Consider the following 24,167-nt stretch of genomic DNA (forward strand, 5'->3'; position numbering starts at 1 on the left):
ATGGCAAATGTCTCTGGTTCTTCTTTTCTGTGTTGATTTTTCTCCCACTGCTTTATACTAGGATTATGTTCATAACAAAGACAAATAAAAGGACAAGTCAGTTTTGTAGGCCCAAAATTTGATCTGTTAAATCTGTTTGCAAAATCAGTATTCACTCTTTTCTATCATATTTTTATAAACTAATGCATTAGCTTACTATTCTTCATGAGTTAACCCTAGAATAACAATCGTGTGAGTGTAGTGGAAGGGAGTATATCAGATTTCAGTTTCAAGCTTCTAAAGGATTACTAGAACCAGTAAGGAGAGAGAAATTTTTAAATGTTACCAACAAAATCTCAACATTGTCTAAAGTCTATATGTACATTTTTCTAATAGGAATAGGCTAGCTGCTAATCCAAGTCTGTTAAATAAATTAACAAATGAAGCCTGTTAAACTGCCTACTGTAATTTAACAACAAAAAAAAATCCATTTAGTTTTTAAAAAGTCAAAGTAGTGATTTAGAATTGATGATTCTCTAATATAGATTAGAGTCTTTCTGTTTGTGTTCCTATAATTCTCATCTGAAAAACAAGGTAGGGTAACACTCAAAATAGCTGATGCCATGTGGTGAACCCATTAAAATTTGTCCTTATTCCCCACCTACTCTCTCCCAGTACCCAGTCTGCCTTCATTATTTTTCCTTATCTCAGTGCTGGTTGTACTCCACAAAACCTGCACCCTCTTAATACCTGGGCTGAGAGGTGCATACACAATATTTTTAGTTGATGCCTGCCTGCCTGCCTTTCATCCCCTCTCCTCAATTCCTGTTATCCCCCAGCTGTTCACTTCCATAATGTGTCCGTCCTGATAGCCAGAACTATGCTTTGTATCTGAGGGATGTGGAATGTGGGGAAACAAGGTCATTGTGGAGACACTAAATGAATTCTTTGCATCTGTCTTCACTGCAAATGACATGGGGGAGATTCCCACACCTGAGCCATCCTTTTTAAGTGACAGATCTGAGGAACTGTCTCAGATTCAGGTGTCAATAGAGGAGGTTTCGGAACAAATTGATAAACAGTAACAAGTCACCAGGACCAATGATATGCACCCAAGAGTTCTGAAGGAACTCAAATATGAAACTGCAGAACTACTAGTTGTGGGATGTAACCTATCGCTTAAAGCAGCCTCTGTATCAGATGACTGGAGGATAACTAGTGAAATGCTGACTTTTTTAAAGACGATCCTGAGGTAATCCTGGCAATTAGAGGCCAGTAAACATAACTTCAGTACCAGGCAAATTGATTGAAACTATAGCAAAGAACAGAATTATCAGACATACAGATAGATGAACACAATATATTGGGGAAGAGTCTACATGGCTTTTGTAAATGGAAATCATGCCTCACCAATCTATTAGAATTCTTAGAGAATGTCAGCAAGTGTATGGACAAGGATGATCTAGGTAATACAGTGTACTTATACTTTCAGAAAGCCTTTGACAAGGTCTCTCACCAAAGGCTCTTAAGGAAAGTAGGCAGTCACAGGATAAGAGGCAAGGTCCTCATGGATCAGTAACTAGTTAAAAGATAGGAAACAAAGGGTAGGAATAAATGGTCAGTTTTCAGAATGGAGGGAGATAAATAGTGGGTTCCCACAAAGATCTGGACTGGGACCTGTTCTGTTCAACATATTCAAAAATGATCTGGAAAAGGAGGTGAACAGTGAGGTGGTGAAATTTGAAGACAATACAAAATTACTCAAAATAGTTAAATTCAAAGCTGACTCTGAAAAGTTACAAAGGGATCTCGCTAACTTGGTGACTGGGAAACAAAATGTCAGATGAAATGCAATGTTAATGGCAAAGTAATGCCTATTGGAAAACATTATCCCAATTATACATACAAAATGATGGGGTCCAAATTACTTGTTTTCATTCAAGATAGAGATAGTTGGATAGTTCTCTGAAAACATGTGCTCAGTGTGAGGCAGCAGTCACAGAATGTTGTAAACCATTAGGAAAGGGATAGATGACAAGACAGAAGATATCATAATGCCACTGTATAAATCCATGGTACACCCACACCTTTAATACTGCGTATAGTTCTGGTCACTCCATCTCAAAAAAAGTTATATTAGAATTGGGAAAAGTATAGAGAAGGGCAACAAAAAGTGAGCTGTAGCTCACGAAAGCTTATGCTCAAATAAATTTGTTAGTCTCTAAGGCGCCACAAGTACTCCTTTTCTTTTTAAAAAATTGTTAGGGTTATGGAACAGCTTCCATGCAAAGAGAGATTAAAAAGACTGGAACTGTTCAGCTTCGAAAAGAGATGATTAAGGGCAGATATGATAAGAGGTCTGTACGATGAAAAGTGCAGAGAAAGTGAACAAGGAAGTGTCATTTACCCCTTCACATAATACAGGAATCAGGGGGTCACACAATGAAAGTAATAGGCAGCAGGTTTAAAACAAACATAAGGAAGAACTTCTTCACACAATCCACAGTCAACCTGTGGAACTTTTTGCCTGGGAATGTTGTGAAGGCCAAAAGTATAACTGGGTTTTAAAAAGAATTACATGAGTTTATGGACTATAGGTATATCAATGGCTATTAGCCAAGATGGTCAGGGATACAACACCATGCTCTGGGTGTCCCAAATGTCTCACTCCCAGAAGCTGAGACTGGACGAGTGACATGGATCACTCAATAATTGCCCTATTCTGTTTATTGCCTCTAAAGCATCTGACACTGGCTGCTGTTGGAAGAGAGGATACTAGGCTAGATAGACCATTGGTTTGTCACAGTATGGCCATTCTTATGTTCTTTTATGGATACCATGGTTTAATAACCAGTAGCTACCAAATCCTCCCCAAAATTGGATGTTTCTCATATTCATCGTGTCTTTGATAAAACATTTAAAATAATAATTTCACAATAAATGGGCAAGGTGGAGCATCCATTGCACTTTCTGAACTTCCCTCTTTTGTAAACATGATGAAATCTCATTAATTGACTTAGTTTTCATTACTATAATCAGTGCAAAACTCTACCAGTACACTACCAAGTAGTTTCTAGCAGATGCTGGACATGTCTTGAATGAGATTACCAGAGATTAGAGAACCAGACAGAGCAGACTTTCAAGAGTAATCTAATTAACAGATCAGTCCACTTTTCCCCTTTGTTTATTCCATCTGTTCATGTTTGCTGAGCAATGCATATCCTTGCACAGATAGACTGTCAGAAGAACTTTCAATTAAACATGTTCATGTACCCCTAACTCATGGTCTATGAAGGTAGACTCACCATGGTATGCTAATAAACACACAGGTTATCATATTAAATAGCCATTTACTTTAGCTGCCCAGAAGTCTACTCTAGTCATGTTAATTATTTCTCTCTCCTTGTACAAAGAAAGTTTTGCTGAATGATTTTTAAGTGCTTAAGTGGCAGCTGCCTTTTGCACTTGGTGTTACTTCTGAATAGTTTTTAGGGGTATCCACTTATAGCACTGCAGTGGTCCAATATCAAATGACATAAGTGAATGACCAAGGCGGGTTCCAGTATCGGAAAGAAAAGGTCAGAGCTTTCTTACCAAGTACGAAAGATGAAAAGCACTGCTGGCAACTGCTCCTATCTGAACATCCAGCAGCAGCTGAAAATCAGAGAACACATCATAGCATAGCTTGGAAATATCAAAACTGCCTATGCAATTTCAAAAGTATTTTTAAAAGTATCTGTTATGGACATGAGTTGGCTGCCCTGGGGAAAGTTTTGCCCACAAATATATAAAAATATGAATCAAAGCGTTTTTAATAATTGGTTTATATGCATTTCAGAAATATGTGTTACTATACTATTTAGTCTGTGTAAATTCCACTTAATAAAAAAGAGGCAAAAACTGTTCAATCTTTTTGTATGAAATTACAGAGATGTTACAGTCTCTGGCACAGCGTCCAGCTCCAGCAAATACTAATCGTGAAAGGCGGCCACGTTACCAGCATCCGAAGGGAGCACCTAATGCAGATCTAATCTTTAAAACTGGTGGGAGGTAAGACAACCTTCCTTAAAGTTGTTAATTCTGTTTCTAAGTAAGTTCCAGCATAACACAAAGTTAATGATCTATGCACTGAAATGAAGCTGTTTCCGTTTAAAATAATGTTATTCTACCAACTATTAAAATACTTGGCAGGTTAGTTTTATGTGTTGGTTGTCCAATGACCATAGTATGGGGAGAGTTGGGAGAGTGCCAAGGAATCCTGATTTAATTGTTTACATTATAATCAAAGCTTGTACCACTGGTTTCAGAAGAAAAGGCATAGTTCTTTATTTTCACATAGAAAGTGGGCGGGAAGGAAGTTTAAAACTTCTTTAAGAATTCTAATGTAATTGCGGTTCTTTCAATTCTGTAAGCTTGAAACACTCAATTTTGTATTGTCATAAATGGAAGGAAAACAGAGGGACAGAGATTCCACTGTAAACTCATTTGATTTGCAGCATGGTGGACACATACTGAAAAGCAATATTGGAATGAAAAGAGCTATTCCCAATTATCATTTCAGAATTTTAAAATCCAGATGGGTTAGAGGCTAATTGACATATTCTTAAACATTAGAATAAGACAGAGAGTTTCTGATCTTGATGTCACAGGAGAAAAACAAAATATTATGAATTCTTTCACCTCAAAAGAGTACAATGGAAATGATCCCAAGAAGGGTAGCAAAAAGTGGTTAGCGATATGATGTGGTGGGCTTTCATATGACAAAAAGCTTCTAAAACCTGAGGTGAGCTAATCTGGCAAGTGCTGAATTACATAAAACATTTTAATTAAAACCAAATGGGAGCTACTGTTAATCTTCTGTAATACGAGAACAAGAGGGCACAAAAATTGGGATAAAAATATTTTTATATAGTACAGTGTCATCCTTACATTTTTTGAGGCAGGGAAGTAAATAAGTCTTAATTTTGTAAAACGCTGTCTGTTTCCAGTGCAGTATGAATTATGATTATTCAGTGCTGCAGGAAGAGGTTGAAGCAAGTAGTTCATCTTAATTTAAAAACTGATTATCTAAATTTAAGTGTGAGTAACATTTACAGTTCTGTAAAATGGAGGAAAAAGGTACAGAGCAAATTGAACTTCATGATGAAAAGGAAGGAAGGAAGGAATTTCCCCCGTGGTTTATGAAGATCCACAATTGGCCAGGTGAATTATGGGATGGGTTTGATCTTCTCTGAAGCATCCAAACCTAGCCCAGTCAAAGGCAAGGGTCCTGGATTAGACACAGCAGTGATCAGTCACAATAAGTCAGAGCTGTTCCAATGCATCTTGTTGAGTAGAAATTGAAGCTCTTGAAACTCCAGAGGCTGGTGACAAAATTATCCAGAGAACAAACCTGCAGTTTGTTTCAGTAGGTTCATTTAAAAAAAAAAACAAAAAACACAACCTCCTTTTTACATAGAATTTCAGACTCCTTCCATCTCTTACCAAAAAAAGTGAACATGGCTTTTATAATTAACAAATAAAAAGGGCATGGTAAAACTTTGTTGCGTGGAAGCAGCCATGCCCCTGTGAGGTGAAAGGAGTTTTTTTTCTCACTGTAACCAACACTAGATAAGACAATGTAGAACTCCTTCCTGAGGCAAGTTTCAACATGTATCTGCAATTTGTGCTGGCAGAGAATAAACATAGTTTGGTTTTCAATTACCTTGTTTTTGCCTACCTCATATGGGCTTGTCTTCATTGCAGAGTTAACTCGAGTGTCTCTCCAAAACCAAGTCCTGCCCCACACACACATTTTAAAGTCGAATGTGGTGATGCTTTTAACTTGATTTGGCTGTCCTCTCAGAGTATAGGGTACAGCTCAGGTTAGATCATCTCATCATAATACAGTCACCTGTAATTGACTGTAAATTAAATTGCTCTGTGCAGCTTGAGTGTTAATTCAGTGTGGCCACTCTGCATCTGGAATGTAGGTAACTTGAGTTAACTCTGCAGCGAAGACATAAGCAGGTCGTGTGTTTTCTCCATGCACGTAGAAAACACATCTGTACACACAGACTGCCCTGCCTGGTGTGCACTTCGTTGATCTGCTTCCTCCTTTTTTCAAACACTGATTAATTTGGTGGTGGATAGAGGGGAGCATTACAAGGATAGAAACTTCCCTTTATTAGCTTAAAAAAAAAAAAAAAGCTCATGTCTTGTGTTCCAGTCCTATAGTCCAATAATCTCACCAGCTTCATTTTGGTAGCACTTTTGGATTGGAAGTTTTAGGTTTCCCTTGTGTTCCTTCTCCCTTCTTTGGGGCCTTCGAGACAAAGTGTCTACAGCCCCTCTTCCCCCACCCCCCTCCAAAAAAAATGTAGTTTGGTTTTAAACTTGATCTCCATAAACTTTTAAAATACACTCTGACACTTTCCAAAGAAACAACAATCAGCTAACTCTGACTCACTGCCTACACTACAAAGTTAAGTCAACTTAATTTAAATCGGCATGTGTCTGCAGCAATAATTGTCAGTCAGGCATGTTCACACCATGCTCATTGTCTTGGTGGAGTGTGTCCTGACTCACAGCACTTGCATGAATGCACAGAGCAGTGCGCCATGGGTAGCTATCCCACAGTGCAACTAGCCGCAGGGCCTTTTGGGAAGAGCTTGCCATGCCTCATGGGACCAAAACATTGTTGCAGGGTGGAATGGGAACATGGCTTTGATCTCCCATGATTTCCTCCCTCCCCTACCCTGATATCAATGGCAAACTCCTCATACTTTTTCACGCCTGTTTTCAAGAAGCATGGACTCCACTCAGCTGTGCACTCTTGTTGTGAGCATTACAAACACCTCTCGCCTTATCCTGTGGTATTTCCAGAGCTGAGATAGGAGTCACCACGCGAAACATTTTGATGTCCTTCAAGCAGCCCTGCTGCAAGCCATAGAACAAAACAATTCCCGATGGTTGCTGGCAGTTGCGCAGCAGCTGAACATGGTGGAGTGCCGGGTCTGTTCCCAGGAAATAAGCACTGACTGGTGGGATCACATTGTTACGTAGTTATGGGACGATGAGCAGTGGCTGCAGAACTTTTGAATGCGGAAGGCCACTTTCCTGGAACTTTGTGAAGAGCTTCTCCCCCCTGAAATGCAGCAACACTAAAATGAGACCTGCTCTGACAGTGGAGAAGCGAGTGGCGATCACTGTGGAAACTTGCAATGACAGACTGCTTTACCAATCAGTGGGGAATCAATTCGGAGTTGGTAAATCCACCATGGGAGGAGTTGTGATCCAAGTTTATGAGCCATTAATCGACTTCTGCTAAAAAGGGTAGTGACTCTGAGAAATGTGCAGGACATAGTGGATGGTTTTGCTGCAATGAAGTTCCTTAACTGCAGTGGGGTGATAGATGGCACTCATGTCCCTATCTTGGCACCAGACCACCTCGCCAAAGAGAACATAAATCATAAGGTATACTTTTCAATGGTGTTGCAAGCACTGGTGGATTACGGGGCATTTTACCGATATCAGGGATGGTCAGGAAAGGTGCATGATGTGCACAACTTTAGGAGCACAGGTCTGTTCAGAAAGCTGCAATCAGGGACTTTCTTTCTGGATCGCAAAACAACGATTGATGACATAGACATGCCAATAGTGATCCTGAGAGACCCAGCCTATCCCTTGCTCCCGTAGCTCCTGAAGCCGTACACCAGCCACCTGGACAGCACTTAGGAGCGGTTCAACAATACACTGAGCAAGGACAGAATGGTGGTGGCATGTGCCTTTGGACATGTAAAGGGTAGCTGGCGCAGTTTACTTACTGGGTTAGACCTCAGTGAAAGCAATATCTCCATTGTTATCGATACATGCTCTGTGCTCCATAATATCTGAGAAGCAAAGGGAGAGAAGTTTCCACATGAGTGCGGCATGGAGGCGGATAGGCTGGCAGGTAGTTTTGAGCAGCCAACTACCAGGGCAATAAGAAGAGCCCAGCAAGGAGCTCTGTCTCTCCAGGAGGCTTTGAAAACCTGTTTCAGTAATGAGCCACAGTAATTTGCGTTGCTCATCTGTGTTGTGCCTTTCCACACCAATCCCCTCCATTGCATCAGTTTCCCTGTACCTCCCCTTCCCCCCCGAACTTGGAATAAATAGAGTATTTCATTCTCGACTTTTACTTCACAAACATAAAGAAACTGAAAGACCAGAAAAATAATTTAACCTTGGGAAAACTGTGTGATAAAATTGGGAAGGGAGAAACCAAGTCAACTTGTTCTGTATAAGCACAGAAGTCTTGCCCATTAAAGATCTTCGAATGGCCACCTTTTGTTCTTAGTATTGAGTGGCAGGAATACTGCACCTTCTTCCCCGCCCACACCCCACGATTCTGGAACGTATCGGGGAGGGGATTGAAAACAGGGCAATGCTTGCAGCTGTTCTGCAGAGGGAGTCTAGCCTCAAGCTATTTTTCTTGAAGCTCAACTAGATGCCTCAACATGTCTGACTGGTCCTTCATAATCCGCAGCATCTCATCCTGCGTGGCACGCTCATGCTCCTGGGATGCTCTCCTGCTCTCCCTGTCCATGTCTTCAGACAATGAAATTCTCCATGCTCTTAGCTCAGTGTCAGCTGTCCCAGAGACATTCGTTATCTCATTGAATATATCATCATACGTTCTCTTTTTTCCATCTTCTAATTTGCAGAAGCCTCTCTGTCAGTGTGGAGGCTGTGCTGAAGGCCAAGCTTTCCATTGTAAGGCATGCAAAGCACAAGGTAACCATTGTCAGTGCATACACTGAGTCTAGTACAAAGTAGATATTTTAAAATCATTTCCCTTATTAGTGAAGTGCAAGCCAGAACATAATCAGTATCCCTAGCTATTCAGTGAACCGGTTTGCTGTTCCAACCATGGTGAGTGTGAGCCAACAGCATGGGCAACGGGCCTTGTGCTGCAACTTATGGGCAACCCACGTTGGGAGCACAGATGAGCAGGTGGACAATGCCCCTTTCCCTTAGCACCATGGTTGGTGCTTGGAGGCCAGGGACCAGTGTCAAGCCTCCCAATCTGTGGTCTTTGTCCACAGCAGCTCCAGTGGGGGTTGCAGATTGCCATGAGAGAACACAGGAAACCCATCCCACCCCTTTCCCCCCCAACACTGTAGCCGTTGCCCTAGGCTTGCAGATTGTGAGTTCAACACCGATCCCAGCCACCCAAACCACAGGCATATTAGGGAAACTATGGTTGAGGGACCTGGAAATCACCATGGGTTGGGGATCACATGCTCTATTGGTTGCATACAAGCTCTTGTAATGAAAACTTCCCCTGTTTTTCCTAGGTGACCCTATGATATCAGTCTCCTCAGGGTGACAGAGGTAGCAGGGGAGCAGATGTTGCAAGCCTCAGGGTACAGACCTGGCCTTATGGTGCTATGCTGTGTACTGCAATGATACCAGCAGAATTAATACTGGAGTGGCATGGGAAAGTGTCCTACCATGGTGGAAGAAGTAAGGCAGCCTCCCCAGAAACCTTCTGCAAAGGATTGCAGAATACCTCCATGAAGGATTCCTGGGCCATCCCTGTGCACATAAACAGTCTTTTCCAGGGGGTCTCTTGGTGCGTAGCTGGAGCAGACACTGGGAAACAGATCCCCACCGCACCTCACTTTTTCTTCAGATGAAACATAAGATGTAAGAGCATGTAACCCCTACAGTTTGATTGGAATTGCATACCCACCAGAGGTACCCTCCCATCATGCTTGGCCACGATGTTGTCCTGCGACCGGCTGGACTGCTCTGGGGTTAAAAATAGCTCCTGGGTCTCAGGGAAAATGGATCTCCTGTCTCCCATTCTCTTCCTCATCCACAATGTCTTCCTCATTGTTGCCTGAGGTGGCCAAGGACTCAGACTGGGACTGGGACTCAGCGTGGGAGGTATCCACACTACATTTGGTGGTAGTGGTGGAGTCGCCACTGAGAATCACATGCAGCTCATTGTAGAACAGCATGTCTGTGGCGCAGAACCAGCATGACTGTTCACCTCCCTTGTCTTCTGGTATGCCTGCCAAAGTTCTTTGATTTTCATGCGGCACTTACGCATGTCCCTGGTGCATCGCTTCTTCACCCTACCCCACACGATCTTTTCGTAGATGTCAACATTTCTACAGCTGAATTGGAGCTGTGCCTGCACAGACTCTTCTACCCACAAACGAATAAGGTCCCACCACCTCCTGTGTACTCCAATGCTGGAGAACGTTTGGGGCATTGAATTGCCGTGGTCAGCTGGGCTGCCAAGCTGTCCATGCTGATCAAACTGGAAATAGGAATTCAAAAGTTGCTGGGGCTTCAGGAGGGGAGAGGCTGCTTCCTGCGTACCTGGCTGCTGTGCAGCAGAGTTGAAAACGATCTCCAGAGTGGTCACAGTGGACAGGGCTGGCCCTAGGCCAAATGGCACCCCAGGTGAGGAGCATCTTTGACAACTCCCCTTCATTTGTTAAACTTTTGAATACCTTATTTTTTATTGTATTTGTAGCCCATTTCACAACTTTGCACAATTTGCATTTATGATTTATCCCTGTCATATAAGACGATAAATGTGCATGCTACAATCTGTAAATCTCTTCTTATTCATGCCATATATAAGCAAACTAAAAGACATTTATTTTCTCTAAGTTTATAGAAACTTTTTAATTTTAAGAATAACTGAAATGTACTAACATAAAGAAATTGAATTGTGCACCAACATTGGGTGGACCAGTATTAAATAGTGTTACAATGGGTGACACCGTTAGAAAATTAACCTTAGTCCTTTTATTCAAAAGGTCGCTTTTCTCACCTCTGCGTTCACAAACTGAAGTACAGTGTCAGAGAGATCCAAAGACTGGCCAATGGCATTTTCAAGCAATAAAATAGCAAGCAATTTCAGCCTCGTCAGCCATGGTTGATTGAAGATTTGTTTTAATGAGCCTGAGCTTCAAAAAGCTGCACTCACCTTCTCAACTCTGACTAGCCCAGCAGTGTGAGCAGAATCCTCAAAGTTATCGACACATTTGGAAAAGTATCTTTCAGTTCTGCTTCATGAATGAATTCGAGAACTTGCAGTGGAGATTGCTTCCCATGTTGCAAACTGAGACAGATGTTGTCCAGTCGACATAGAGGTCTTTATCATTGACGTAAGAACATTCCCCATGTATCAGCATCTGGTGACGGTCCGTAGAATTGTTCAAGCATTTTCCTGTACACTGGCAGCTTACTAAGGTCATTCAAAAAACCCCACATCTTTTTGTGATGCTTCATTTGTTCAAACCTTTCTTCAGTGGACACTCAAACAGTGTCAATGAGCAAGCAAAAAAAGTCATCTGAGATTTTTCTTCCGAGCTTCCCATCACCTCATCTGTGCTCTTGTAACCAAACTGTCTCTTCTTCCGATGAATACAAGTTTCCTTGAAGACAGGCTCCACTCCTAAGTTTTTCACTATTTCTTTGGTACCAGCGATGGCATCTTCAAATCCATTTTCTTCGTAGCCCACAATGAAATCACGGCAGCTTCTCATCAAAGTAGTAGCAGTCGCGATGTCCATCGACTGAGTTTGTAATGCTTGCTTACAACATTTACTTGGAACAGGATATTGTGCCAAACCACAAATGAGACCAGAAATTTGCAGTCAGTGATCTAGTTTGCCAGGCTTTGCGCCTTGTGTCAGATTCTGGCTTCGGCTTTACTCGACTGTGCCAGTTCCATCAGGGCGTCATCCATCTCGGTCGCTTGGTACCTCACTGGCCTTATGTTGTCAATGAGGCTCTCCCAGTGTGTGTCACTTAGTGGCTTCACAGTCAGATTTGTATCCTTGTCCATGAGGATCTTCCACCTGATAGCTGATGCTGAAAACAGGATGTCTATCCTTTGCAGTACTCCGAAGAGAGACACTGAATCTAAAGGAGATGAGGCTGCATCTGACATAACCAGGTGGAGAATGGCTGCTACAAAGCATGAAGAAAGCTCTTGGATTCAGTGCAGGGATCCTTGCCTGGACAGCACTGTTTCTTCCCTTCGTGTTCATGCTGTTGTCATAGCCTTGGCCACTGCAGTCCTGAAGCTTTATTTTATTCTCAATCAAAACGTTCTTAAACAGTTCTGTTAGGCCTTTCCAGTAGAATCATCCTCAGACCGAACACAGATAAAGTGTTCCTTTACTTTAATACAGCCATCCTCGTCGTCAACAAATCTTACTGTAAATTACATCTTTTCACTGATTAATGTCAGGAGTGCAGTCCACTATTACTTCACTTTACCAAGCTGCATCAATGCTATCAAGCACCTTCCTTGCCATAAGGTCAATTAATTTGTTTTTCTATTCTATTTTCCCTTTTGTCGCTAACAACAAAAACAGCACACCAACCCCAGCGCCCCACAAGCCTGGCACCGCAGGTGGTCGCCCAGCTCTCCTGCCCCTACGTCCGGCCCTGACAGCAGGGCATTGTGGGGCATCTTCTGGAGGTCAATTCAGTGGACTTACACAATGCTGCATCTACGCTGCTCTCTATTGACCCATCAACATCAAATTAGCGCTACACCTCTCGCCGAAGTGGACTAATTAAGTCAATGTAACAGGTGAGTTAGGTCAGCGAAAGGGACCTGGTAATGTAGCTGCATACATTATTATGTCAACATAACGCGGCTTCCGTCAACCTAAGTTTGTAGAGTAGACCGGACCTGTGGTCAATGGGAAAAACTTCCCTTCTCAGTTCAACTTTCCTACAGGAACTCAGCTGAGCCTGAGGTGCATGCAAGCTCAGGCCTGTACTACATTACAAATTTTTGCTGGCATAGCTCTGTCAGCTGACAGTGTGAAGAAAAAAATCACACCCCTTAACCAACATAGCTGCGCTAGCAGAACCACCAGCGTAGATGCAACTGCATAGGGTGTTTCTGTTGGCACAGGTAATGTCATTTGGGGAGGCGGTGTAGCTGTGCTGGCAGAACCAATCCATCTGCTGGTTTATATTGCATCTCCGCTAGAGGGTTCTGCCAACATAGCTATACTGGCTATGGAGTGTAGACAAGGCTTCTGAACCACCCGCATCCACTGAATGATTGTAACCTCTGCAAGCCTTTCTTTAATAAGTATTTCTATAGTAATCTCTTACAAAATCTATCTCAACAACACGTATTAGAAAAGCAGTACAGTTTTCCTTTAAAAGCAGCTGCCAGACCAGCAGACACCACAATTTAAGCCTATTAGAAGTCTGAGTTTTTTGCAGATTAATAGCTACTTCTAGATACCATTCTGAAATACTTCTGTTTTAAAATCATCTAAAACGGGGTGGGCAAACTTTTTGACCTGAGGGCCACGTCGGGGAATAGAAATTGTATGGTGGGCCATGAATGCTCACAAAATTGGGCTTGGGATGCAGGAGGGGGTGCGAGCTCTGGGGTGGGCCTGGGGATGAGACATTTGGGGTGCAGGAGGGTGCTCTGGGCTGGGATTGAGGGGTTTGGAGAGCAGGAGGAGGATCAGGGCTGGGGAAGGGGGAGAGGCTCAGGGTGCAGGCTCCAAGCGGCGCTTACCTCAAGTGGCTCCTGGAAGCAGAGGCATGTCCTTTCTGCAGCTCCTACACGGAGGCGCGGCCAGGCCACTCTGCACACTACCCTGTCTGCCCCTGCAGCTCCCATTAAAGTGCGTAGGAGCTGGAGCGGGGCCATGCCGCGGCTTCTGGGAGCCGCGTGGTGCAGCCCCCAACCCTGCACCCTTGCTGGAGCGCCGGAGTGGGGCCGAGCCACATGGTGCAGCCCCGACCCTGTGCCCTGGCCAGAGCAGGGCCGAGCCGCAAGGTGTGGCCCCAACCCAGAGCCCCGGCTGGAGTGGGGCCAAGCCACATGGTCCGGCCCCCGACCCAGCAGCCCGGCCGGAGTGTGTGTGTATATATTCCATAATTCCATGCCATTTTTAGCTTATTAAGCTATTTATACTTGCTAGGGTTTTTTTAATGAGGCAACAAGCCTCATACAAATTATTAAAACAAAATACATACTGAAGTATGGCAGGATGGATTGGGGGTTTCACTGAGATTAGGGTTGAGGGATCTCTGTTAATAGCAGGCTGAGGGGTGCAGTGACATTCAATGGGTTGGGGTGTCTCTGGGGATACAGGGCTGGGAATGAAGTGACGTTCAATGGAGTTGGAGGGTCTCAGTGATGAAAGTGTTCTGACAGTCACTGGGGATGGGAGTGAGTCCTGGGAACCCATTCTGGGGCTGCTGCTTCTGCAGCTCGCAGCCTCTGGCTCCCCTGTGCTCCCCAAGGGACACAGGCCCTTGTGCATCACTGAAAAGTGGGCAGTGCCTGCGATGGGGGGAGTGCAGTGGACTCCCAGGTGCTGTATTATGCAGCAGGTCTGGTAGAAGTTCTGCACCCCCCTATGCAACTCTCCCCTCAAGCTTAAAATTTTTTGTACCTAGTTTTGTCTGTCTGTCTGTCTGTCTGTCTCTCTCTCTCTCTCTCTCTCTCTCAGCACAGTAAATAAGGGGCAACAGAATAGTGAACACAATCTTGAAGAATGCCTTAATGCTTAACGCTCCTTTGCGATACCCTTTACTCACACCTTACTCCCTATGACTTCAGAGAGATTTGTGGTGTAAAGTACTCTGCATTGTGAGCAAGGGTATTGCAATCTGGCCTGTAGGTTAGGGATTTCCTGTTTCAAGAAGCACGACTTTTCTAATGTGAGAGTGAGTTAATAAAGCAGCATATTTGTTTTCCCATTTATGTGATGGGTGCTCTCTCCTTTCTTCTTAATTTTCCGTGTGTGCCTGTTACTGATCAGACTGACACTGTGGGGCTCGTTTCACACAGTAATGAGTCAGGGCTCAGTGACCATAATATTTACTAAAATAGCAGCATGTTTGCTTTATGGAAGGCAGATTTTTGTTGTTCTAGAACTTCCTGGTTGGATTCATGCTGGTAACAGTTCTGGGTGTGTTATGTTGGAATCACAGTCAGTTGCTTTTAAATAAATATTTGTTTGAGGATTTTAAACAATCTGCAAGTGGTGGAGAAATTGGCATGGTGTTTCACCCATACTTTTGTATTATTAGCTATGACATGAACCTCAACATTTGTAATGTGCTAAAAGCTTCTGACAGATCGAGCCATCCTGCTGAAACATTTTGAAAATGTTAACTGTGGCATCTGTAACTTCGAGGGATGGGTTCTACAAGGATCCTTTGTCTAACTGAATGTTGTTGATGTGAAATTTTAATCAGGCTAAAGACACAGATTAGACAGCCCCTCCACACATGCCAGACTAGTCTTCCATTTATTGTGGTCTTAATTGCTGGTTATCACTATTGTGTGGGCACCGCTAGCACATTCATGTTTAAGATTGTGTTCAGGGGTCAAACTGGAGTGGGAATGTAGCCTGGTAGCAGGGACAGGCACAGCCTCCTAATTCAGTGGTTGCAGTATAATAAAGTCGAGTGTAATCGCAGTATGAAACAAAATGAAAAATGAATACAAAGAGAGCATGATACAATGAGAGGGCCGAAGGTGGGGAAAGGAGGAGTGATGATCCGGTAAGGCTGCTCCTCTCTGTGTGGCTGTCCTGGGGCCAATCCCAGTTACTTGTGGTGGTGAGAGAAACCCTTCTCTGGACACAGTGCGGCAGGTGGCTCTGTTCAGCATCCAGACCCAGCTGCTCAGAGGCCCCAGCATGAGCTCAGGAGATCGGGACACAAGGAGGCATCACCCTGCCACCTACCAGTGTTCCCTCTGGTAGATTTTGCCCTTCGGGCCTGCCTAACAGCACACAACTCTAACATCATCACAAAGTGACGTGGCCAGGAGCAGCTCCACCATGATGCAGGGCACAGACTATGGAGCTGCTCACAGTTTCTCGAGCGAAGGAGTGAACCCAAATACACACACACATACACTGTGTTTTTGCATCCTGGGTTTCATGATTTCTGTGGATGTAGTTGAACCCATGAAACCCTGCTAAAGTCGACCCTGCATGGTACTAACCCAGGCTCTGCCCACAGCTCCCACTTGTGACCCCTTCCTGTCATATTTGCATGTCTTCTTTCCTAGCCATTCATCCCATCATCCTGTTGCCCTCTCTACCATTTCTTGATGAAAATGGAAAAGGAGGGAAAAGAAGCCCCAGAACTGCCACTGGCCATAAGGAAGCAAGAGCTAGTAGAATGGGGAACCCCTCCTTGACCAAGAGGAGCAGGAGCAACAAGGGTCTTTGTGGCAGAAGCCACATCTACAAGAGCTGGCTGGCTTTATTCTCCTCCAGTTCGGAATCCCCTAGCAAGGCAAATACTTCAGCTACCTGATACAGCCCTAACTCAGAAGCTGCAGTTTTAATTGTTAGCACTTCTTGCTGTGTTTGATCAGTAGCATCCATATCAGGAGAGATGTAGGAGAAGATGGCAGCTGGTGCCTAGGTACCACTGTTCCAGTTCAAGGCCTGGTTGTGTTGAGACCCTTAAAAACAGGACTTAATCCCTTTGGTTAACCAGTTTGTTTAAAGATTTTAGTTTGTAAATTTGACAAAATTCCTTTTCAGGGGGCCATAGTTTGCCCATCCCTGATCTAGTCAGTCATGTCAGTAGTTCAGTCATTCTTAAGCAATATTACTATGACGTCTGTGATCTTAAGCAATCATTACCTTGTCTCTAGTTAATTTTGCATGCTGTATGTTTGTCTAGATACACATGCTATACTTATTGTTGTATAAATTGTAGAATTAAATATAATAAAAGTCCTCTGTTCCTTGCCACTCCTCCGAGTCTCCTGTTTGTGTGGTGAACTAGGAATACAAAGAAGTTTGCTGACCTCATACTTTTAGTCATTAGATTCTTGCAAGCTCTTGGACCATAAACCAAAGGAATTTTGTTGTTGTTAGATTTTCTGCTTGCTTAGTGTCAGGTGTAAGGGCCTGCTGGTCTTACTCTGTCTTTATGCCCAGTAAGTCTTGGGTTTCCACTGAGACTCAGCAAGAATTCCAAGATAATCTACCATCAGCTCCCTCAGGATATTGTCCTTCCAGATCAAGGTTGAGGTACATTGGTGGACTAGAGTGGGGAAAGTTTGCACTACCACTTCCTGTTCTGCACTGGTTCTGTGCATAATGCTAGGACTTCAGTCCTTAAAATTGTCAATCTGATACTTTCACAGAAGACATAATTTTTTAGTCTTTGTTCAGGAAGGATAGCCCCACTACTAAACTATTCTGCTATAAATCTCAGGTGTAGATTCTTGTTTCAAGTAAATTACTTTTAAAAATATGTTTAATACTTTTGGGAAATATATCTCAGCAGGCCAGAAAGCCAGAATGGTTTAAACTATATTCAGGTTGCTTAACTGATTTGTTTATATATTATGCAGCATTGTTGTCGCTGTTTTGGTCCCAGAATATTAGAGAGACAGGGTGGGTGAGATAATACCTTTTGTTGGACCGTCTTCTGTTGGTGCGAGAGACAAGCTTTTGAACTTACACAGAGCTCTGTCAGGTCTGGGAAGTATACATAAGCAACATATTATGAAATTTGGGCCCGTGTTTTAAAGATATAAATCATCTATTAATAAATGCACCAGAGATTGCAAAGAAGAAATTTGAGCATAGAAATAGTGATTTTCATGCCATTTTTAACCTCTAGTTTGCTTTTAAAAACCTCTCCTTTTAATAGCAGTAGCTTAAAGACTAATTGCTTTTTCAGAAGTTTTTCATGGAAAGAGGAACTAATTATCTGATCTGCATCAAAGAGCATGCTTCTAAGGAGAGAAGAGTTTGGGAGAAGAGTAAACCTCACCAATTAGTCTCAGTAGTATAAACTCCTTCACCTTTGGGGTTGTATACCTAATGCTCTGTAAGAAGACACTTCTTGTGATTGTCTACTGGTTGACAAACCTAATCAAATTGGATTTCAGTGAAACCATTTGTCATGACAGTTTTGGGATCTCTTATTTTACATCTGTCTGATTTTTTTCTATGACCAATTTAAATGAGAAATGAAGCATAAAGACAATAACAGGATGTTGGGATTTTATTACCCAAATATTCATTAAAATCCCATAATAAAGCCTGTTTTATTAATTCTGAGAAATAAAGGCAAGCTTAACAAGGGAAAATTTAGATCTGCTAACATGATAATTTCCTGTTTCCGCTGTTGAGCAAGGGTACTGATGTATAACTCTCCATTCAGCTGTCCTTTTGACCCATCTTCTTGCATTTCTCTCTTCTTTCAGCTTTACTCTAAAGGCCAGAAATCTTGGTCATCTTGGATCCCAACTTCTCTTCTCACAGCTCCACTTTAAAGTTGACTACATTTGGCTTAACGTATCTTTCTTTGTCTACACTAAGTGCTAGGACTAGTAATTTTCCAAGACTAGAGAAGCTCTGTATGTTGGTATGTCACAATTCCCAGATCTTTGCCAGACTTCATCCTTATTTTGATTCTGCCTCTTCTGAAATCCTTATTTGACTCCCATATTAGCTTTCTCAGTCCCTACTCTTTTAAAAGGGGGAGTGGAGAGGCTGTAGCAACATTACACGGGACATGGGATCTGTTGCTCCCATCCTCTGCTTTGCTAGGCATCCTAACCACTTCAGATTCAAACACTGCTGCCTTGGTTTTCAAAACTCTGAAATAACTCTGCTTTCCACCACAATCCTCAGCCATCTTCACCCAGTCCCTCCAATCTTGGCCTCTTCTCAGTCCCCTCTTCAATTCTTTCCTCTTGCTGTGCAACATGCATCTGCCTGCATGCACACCCATACATGTTTCCTCCTGCCTCTCTCAAATTTCTGCAGTAGTGGGGAAGTCCAGCAGAGCAGTGTATTGTTCACCCTGCTCCTAAGAGTATGTGTGCAAAGCAGCTAGACAACCGTGGCTGACACGTGCCAGCCGACTCAGGCTTGCAGGGCTCCAGGCTGTGTGTGGTTGTTTCATTGCTTTGTGGACTTCCAGGCTCTGGGACCCTCCTGCCTCACAGAGAAATGTGTGTGGATGTGTGTGCACGTGTCCTAGAGCTTGGGCTCCAGCCTGAGCCCAGAAGTCTACACGGTAATGAAACAGCCCCACAGCCCAAGTCAGCAAGCCCGAGTTGGCTGGCATGGGCCAGCTGTGGGTTTTCCTTTGCTGTGTAAATATACTGTAAGTGCCACCTTCAAGGGATGAGACAAACCAGTCTCTGGGATCCTGCAAGTTTTTCTGTGTTCAGCAGGCTACACAGGAATTGAGCAAGATCAGGATGGTTAGAAGCAGATGTAGAGCTCTAGGGCCCATTCCTATATATCTCCTACCTCTTCATACCAGCATGTGAGCACTCACTGGGTTCCCAGAGGTTGGGGAGATGTGTGGTTCTCATTCACATAATGCAGGTGTGTAGGCAGGGTTACAGTTAGTGCTAAGGGGAATAAAAAGCAAATTTGTATTGACATGCTTTACCTGTTTGTCTTTTGAAGTGTTTTTAAATAAAGGATGTTAAATTTTGATCTGTAACAACCTGCTCAGAGCATTGCAGTTTCATGGCAGTCTGGAAAGTACTACACTTTAGGATACTTTCCTTATATTACCAGTTTAAATACAGTGGTTAATAGCTGGCTTTGTGTTTGGCTTCAGGGTATCTTATTGTTTGGAAGCATGAGCATGTAAAATAGTTTATTAAAATAACTTCAACTCTTGCTCTTAGCTATTTATATTGGGACGCTGCAAGTCAGGAGAGTCTAGGGCTGTGTGAAGGTGAAAACAATACTTTTTTTAATGAATAAAGCTTGCATGATATATTCATTTAAGTCTGTTCAGCCTACAAAAACTGATCTGAGCAGTCTCCACCCTATACTAGACCTATAATGTGCACTCTGAAACTTTGCTAAAGGAACAGACTGACTGTACATGGAGATTGATAACTCTTGTTTCTTGTCTAGAGTTATCCTTTTCTGGTATCAAAAGGGATAGACTAAAACAAAGTATGTAATTTGAAGAAAAGGTGTGTTTGAGAAATATTGCCTTTCAGCAGCTTCACACCTGTTAACATGTTTAGATTGACTGCAACCATTAATCATTGAGATTTCCTCCATCCCATGTATAATCAACTATTAGTCCTGTGAATAAAAATCTATCTGAGGTACTTGCATGGCAACACACTACTGTAATATCCAAAGGCCTCACAAGCTTTAATGTATTTATCCTCAGCACCCCTGTGAGGTAAGGAAGTGGTGTTATTTCCGTTTTACAGATGGTGAGCTAAGGCACAGAGACATTAAGTGACTTTTCCAAGGTCACACAGGAAGTCTGTGGCAAAGCAGGGACTTGAATCCAGGCCTTGAAATTCCTAAGCTAGTACTCCGACCTCTGTCTGTGTTCACATGCATATACATATTACTTGTCATTGGTGTGCATGGTTCTTTAAGGTCAAGGTCCCTGCCCTGAAGATCATACAATCCAAACTGAGGTGGTGGTAAAGCAAGAAAACACCACTATGAGCAACATAAGATGTAAGAAGGAAATCTGCTAATGAAACAGTAATGTTTAAAAAGAAATCAGATGCTCATTGTATGTCTATTTCGTGTCATTCCTGTTTCTTTGTTTAACGTGGTCAGGCGAGAGAGAGGGAACAGACAGCGCCGAAGCTGAGATTAGTCATGGAAAGCACACCAAAAAGTGAGTTTTGAGAGGAGGTATTTGGAGGAGGCCGAAAGAGGGCACTTGGCACGCAGGAAGAAAGAGGTTACTTCAGGAATGAAAAGGGCATGGAGTTTTGGGTTGGTGGAGGAGACAAAGGGATTGAGTGGAAATCTGTAACTTGAGGATCTCGTGCATTAACCAATCATAAGAGTTTTGCTCTTATGGTTTGATGTCAGCAGATCCCCTTGATGGAATTACACTCAAGGATTACTACTTATTCAACAAGACTGTGTTTTTCATGAGAGTGGGTGTATTATCCTGGGAATCCTGCCCATGTTCCAATTTGGATCATTACATTCTGTGTTACCTATCTAAATCCCCCTGTTTCAAATGTGTATGGGGTTCTTCACTTCTTAACCTAAACTGTAGTGTACTTTGCACTTTTAAATAGTGCAATGACTACTTCAGAGATGGCTGCATTACAGCGGTGGATGAAGTGAGCCCTGTATATTCCTTATCTATCTTGTGGGATGTAGTCAACATTCATATTTGTAAAGTGCTTTAGAAATGCAAAGTAAGTTTTGCAGGTAACACCAAAAAAAAAAAAAAAAGACCCAGAATGGATTCAATTTTAGTATCCTATTTTCAGAAGCTCACAATTTGTCTAAAAACCTTTCCATATTTGATCTCATCAAAAGATAATGTTGGTCTGTTTTTTGTTCTGGCCAAGGGCTAAGGTAGATGGATAGTCTTTCCCCATTTTAAGGAATTCTAATTTTTTTAGTCGTGCCTATAACACAAAAGGCTCTAATTGGAAACTTTTCATGAAAATATTTCTTAATAAAGGGAATTTATCAGCTTTACAAGGTTTGGAAGGAACAAATTTAGTAATAGAAAAGTTTTATAAGTAACTGAAATATTGTTTTTGAACATGCTCAGTATGCTTCTGCTAAGATTTTTAGCAGTCTACTCTTGCCCCTCCGCTTTGTGACATATCATACAAAATATAGGGAGAACTGTGTATTCTCTGCTTTTTCTATCACAAATATAGGGGCAGCTGTTAGTGGGAGAATTTGCATGAGGGAGATTGTTACTACATCAGAACACATGCAGCCAAACCCAAAAATTGCATCAACAGTAGACAGGAAGAAATTGTGTTTAAAAAAAAAAAAAATGCAGATCGAACTGTTTTTGCAAAATTCTGTGGCATTCTATAGTTGTTCCATTTAATTAAAGATATGAAAATTCAAGCTTCTTTCTGTGCTACTTGTTTTGCAAAAAGCACTACAGAAATCTATATTAATGTAATACTAAAGTCACACAGTTGAAATAACGGTAAAAAAATACAACAGTAAAGATTCCAGTGGTAGTGTGAACTTAGCCCCATTGCATATCCTGTATATTTTATCATATACATTTAACAGCATAAACAGAAATATACAAACATACTATATGTAACCTTGGTTCCTTTATATCACATCTAACCATACTGGTATAATCTCTTTCATTTACGTTCTTTTATCCAGATAGAATTGCTTCACATTTTAGGTATAACCTAAGATTTTAATGTGTCACTACCAGTTTTTCAGAATATTTCAGTATTTGACTCTAGAAAGCCCAGCTCTAGTTTTTCTTTAAACTTTGCCCACATCTGTTACATCTTGTGTAGCAAGAAATAAATTATGCATGAAAGCAAAGTCTATTTTAAGCGAAGTAAAAATGTACTTACATTTCGACAAATGGTGCATGCTTACTCAGTAGCCTTGTCTCACAGTAGTCCGTTTTTGTGTTTGAAGTGAAGCTTAGCTTCCCCATTTTTGGAGGAGATGGGTCAGGAAGGAGAATTTCTCTGATCAGTCTCATGGGGTTGTTTGCATGGTGGTATATTTGCCTTCCTTTGGCACACACAATTTTTGTAAAAGTATTTATAAAGTGAAAAGATGGAATTTAAAGTATATAAGCTACAAGGGGTAGGAATGGCCATAAAACAGATCCAGACATGGCGAACTCAACAGCCAACTTTAGGTCCTGTACAACTGCATGGTTTTGGTCCTTTAAGGATAATGTATTTCCTTTCTTCCCCCCCCCCTTTTAGGAGACGTTGATCCAGCAGCAAGTGTCATTTCATTAGGTCCTGTATCTCTGATGTTGTGGATAGTGGAGTCCTCCAGCAATTAAATGAGAGCCGTGGACACATCTCAGCATGTCAGTCTAGAGAGTTCAGAATCGAAACCTGGGACAGGCTGGAGCCGTGGGGAAGAAACACCAGCCTCCACTAAAAACAGAACAAGTGGAAGCTTCCAAGTCATGGCCTACAAAAAAAGCATTTTGTTACAGGAACCGTGTGAGGGTTAATCTTCTCATGAGAATGGAAGTAAATAAATGAGATGGTTAACTTGACCAGTGAGCAGTTCAGTTACAACAAAGAGCAATTAAAAATAAGATGGATTACAGTGGAACGGAAAGGGTTTTGATGGCTCGATGTGAGGAAAAACAAAGAAAGTTCTAAACCCAGTGGGAGTTACATTATCTCTGAATCGAGCATTCTGTGGCAGAAGAATATTCTTTTGGGGGCTTCAAATCTACAGTAGAAAAGTGTAGAGCAAGCAGTAAAATCTTATCGCAACCCTGACATGTAGGATGACAAAATTATGATCAATTACCAAACATCAGATACTCCACAGAGGGAAGGCTTTTGTTTTAACAGTAACCTTTTTCTAAAAGGAATAGGCGGGAGGGGGAAAATCAAAGAGAGCCAAGGAGATAAAACTGTCCGTTAAGGTTAAAGACAGAATGTGAAGTTTATTGACACAGTGTTTACCCAAATTGCGTAGAACAGCCTGACACCAGCCTAAGAACAGGGATATAGTTGAGCCCATTGTAAGTATCATTGAAAACCAAAATGTGCCAGTCAGCATGACAGAAGGACATCAAGGAGCGGATCCAAATGTTTCGTTGACCTTCACGGGTTGACAAGCCTTTGTGTCTTAAAAAAGAGAAGGGGAAAAAAAAAGTCTGGAAATAAATAGAATTTTTATTTTATTTTTTTTCTAGGTAGAAATGAGGTTTCTTGGTCCGTTTCTGACAATCTGTTATTTATTAGTATAGTTGTGTTTTTTTGTTCGCTTTCAGGTAGGTGTAGTACATTCAGTTAAAGAGCACATCTGTATGCTACTACTTGATTAAATCTTTTTTTCTAGCTCTTTTAAAATTCTTTCTACCACTGGTTTGGTTTTTGCATGTAGAATAAAAAGACTTGTAAAATTGTAACATTTCACAGAGAAATGCCGCCCGATCTTCACCAGCTTCAGAAATCTGACCTTTGCCGATGCTGCAATAAAGTGTTGTAATTTAGAATTAGTGTCTGTCTCTCTTTAAGTTCATTTCGAAGTAAATGATGATCTGAAATAATATTAATACATTATGTACTAAATGCCCTGGAGGATATTTCTGGCCAGCATTTCACTTATTTGAGTGTCATAAGGAGTATATGACATTGTACAAACATGAGACGGTCCCTGCCCCAACAAGCTGACAAACTAGATCAGACACAGATAGTACTGTACAGTCTTCATTGA

At 42.1% G+C, this 24,167-nt stretch overlaps 1 protein-coding gene across 4 annotated transcripts in view; it reads left to right on the plus strand.

Annotated features, from left to right (window-relative positions):
• Positions 1-23,902, plus strand: part of UPF2 (UPF2 regulator of nonsense mediated mRNA decay) — a 136,516-nt gene extending 112,614 nt beyond the window's left edge. For 2 of the 4 annotated variants that reach the window (XM_074942625.1, XM_074942627.1), the window contains 3 exons: positions 3,909-4,029; positions 8,664-8,733; positions 9,297-9,323. In XM_074942625.1, the coding sequence (XP_074798726.1) occupies positions 3,909-4,029; positions 8,664-8,733; positions 9,297-9,308 (203 nt within the window). In that variant the 3' untranslated portion in view covers positions 9,309-9,323. Of the gene's footprint in view, positions 1-3,908; positions 4,034-8,663; positions 8,734-9,296; positions 9,324-22,684 lie in introns of those variants that run through there. The other 2 variants (XM_074942626.1, XM_074942628.1) reach the window with 2 other exon arrangements.
• Positions 23,903-24,167: the final 265 nt, after the last annotated feature.

Source organism: Natator depressus, chromosome 1 (assembly GCF_965152275.1).
Source record: "Natator depressus isolate rNatDep1 chromosome 1, rNatDep2.hap1, whole genome shotgun sequence".
In the NCBI taxonomy this organism is placed as follows: Eukaryota; Metazoa; Chordata; order Testudines; family Cheloniidae; genus Natator; species Natator depressus.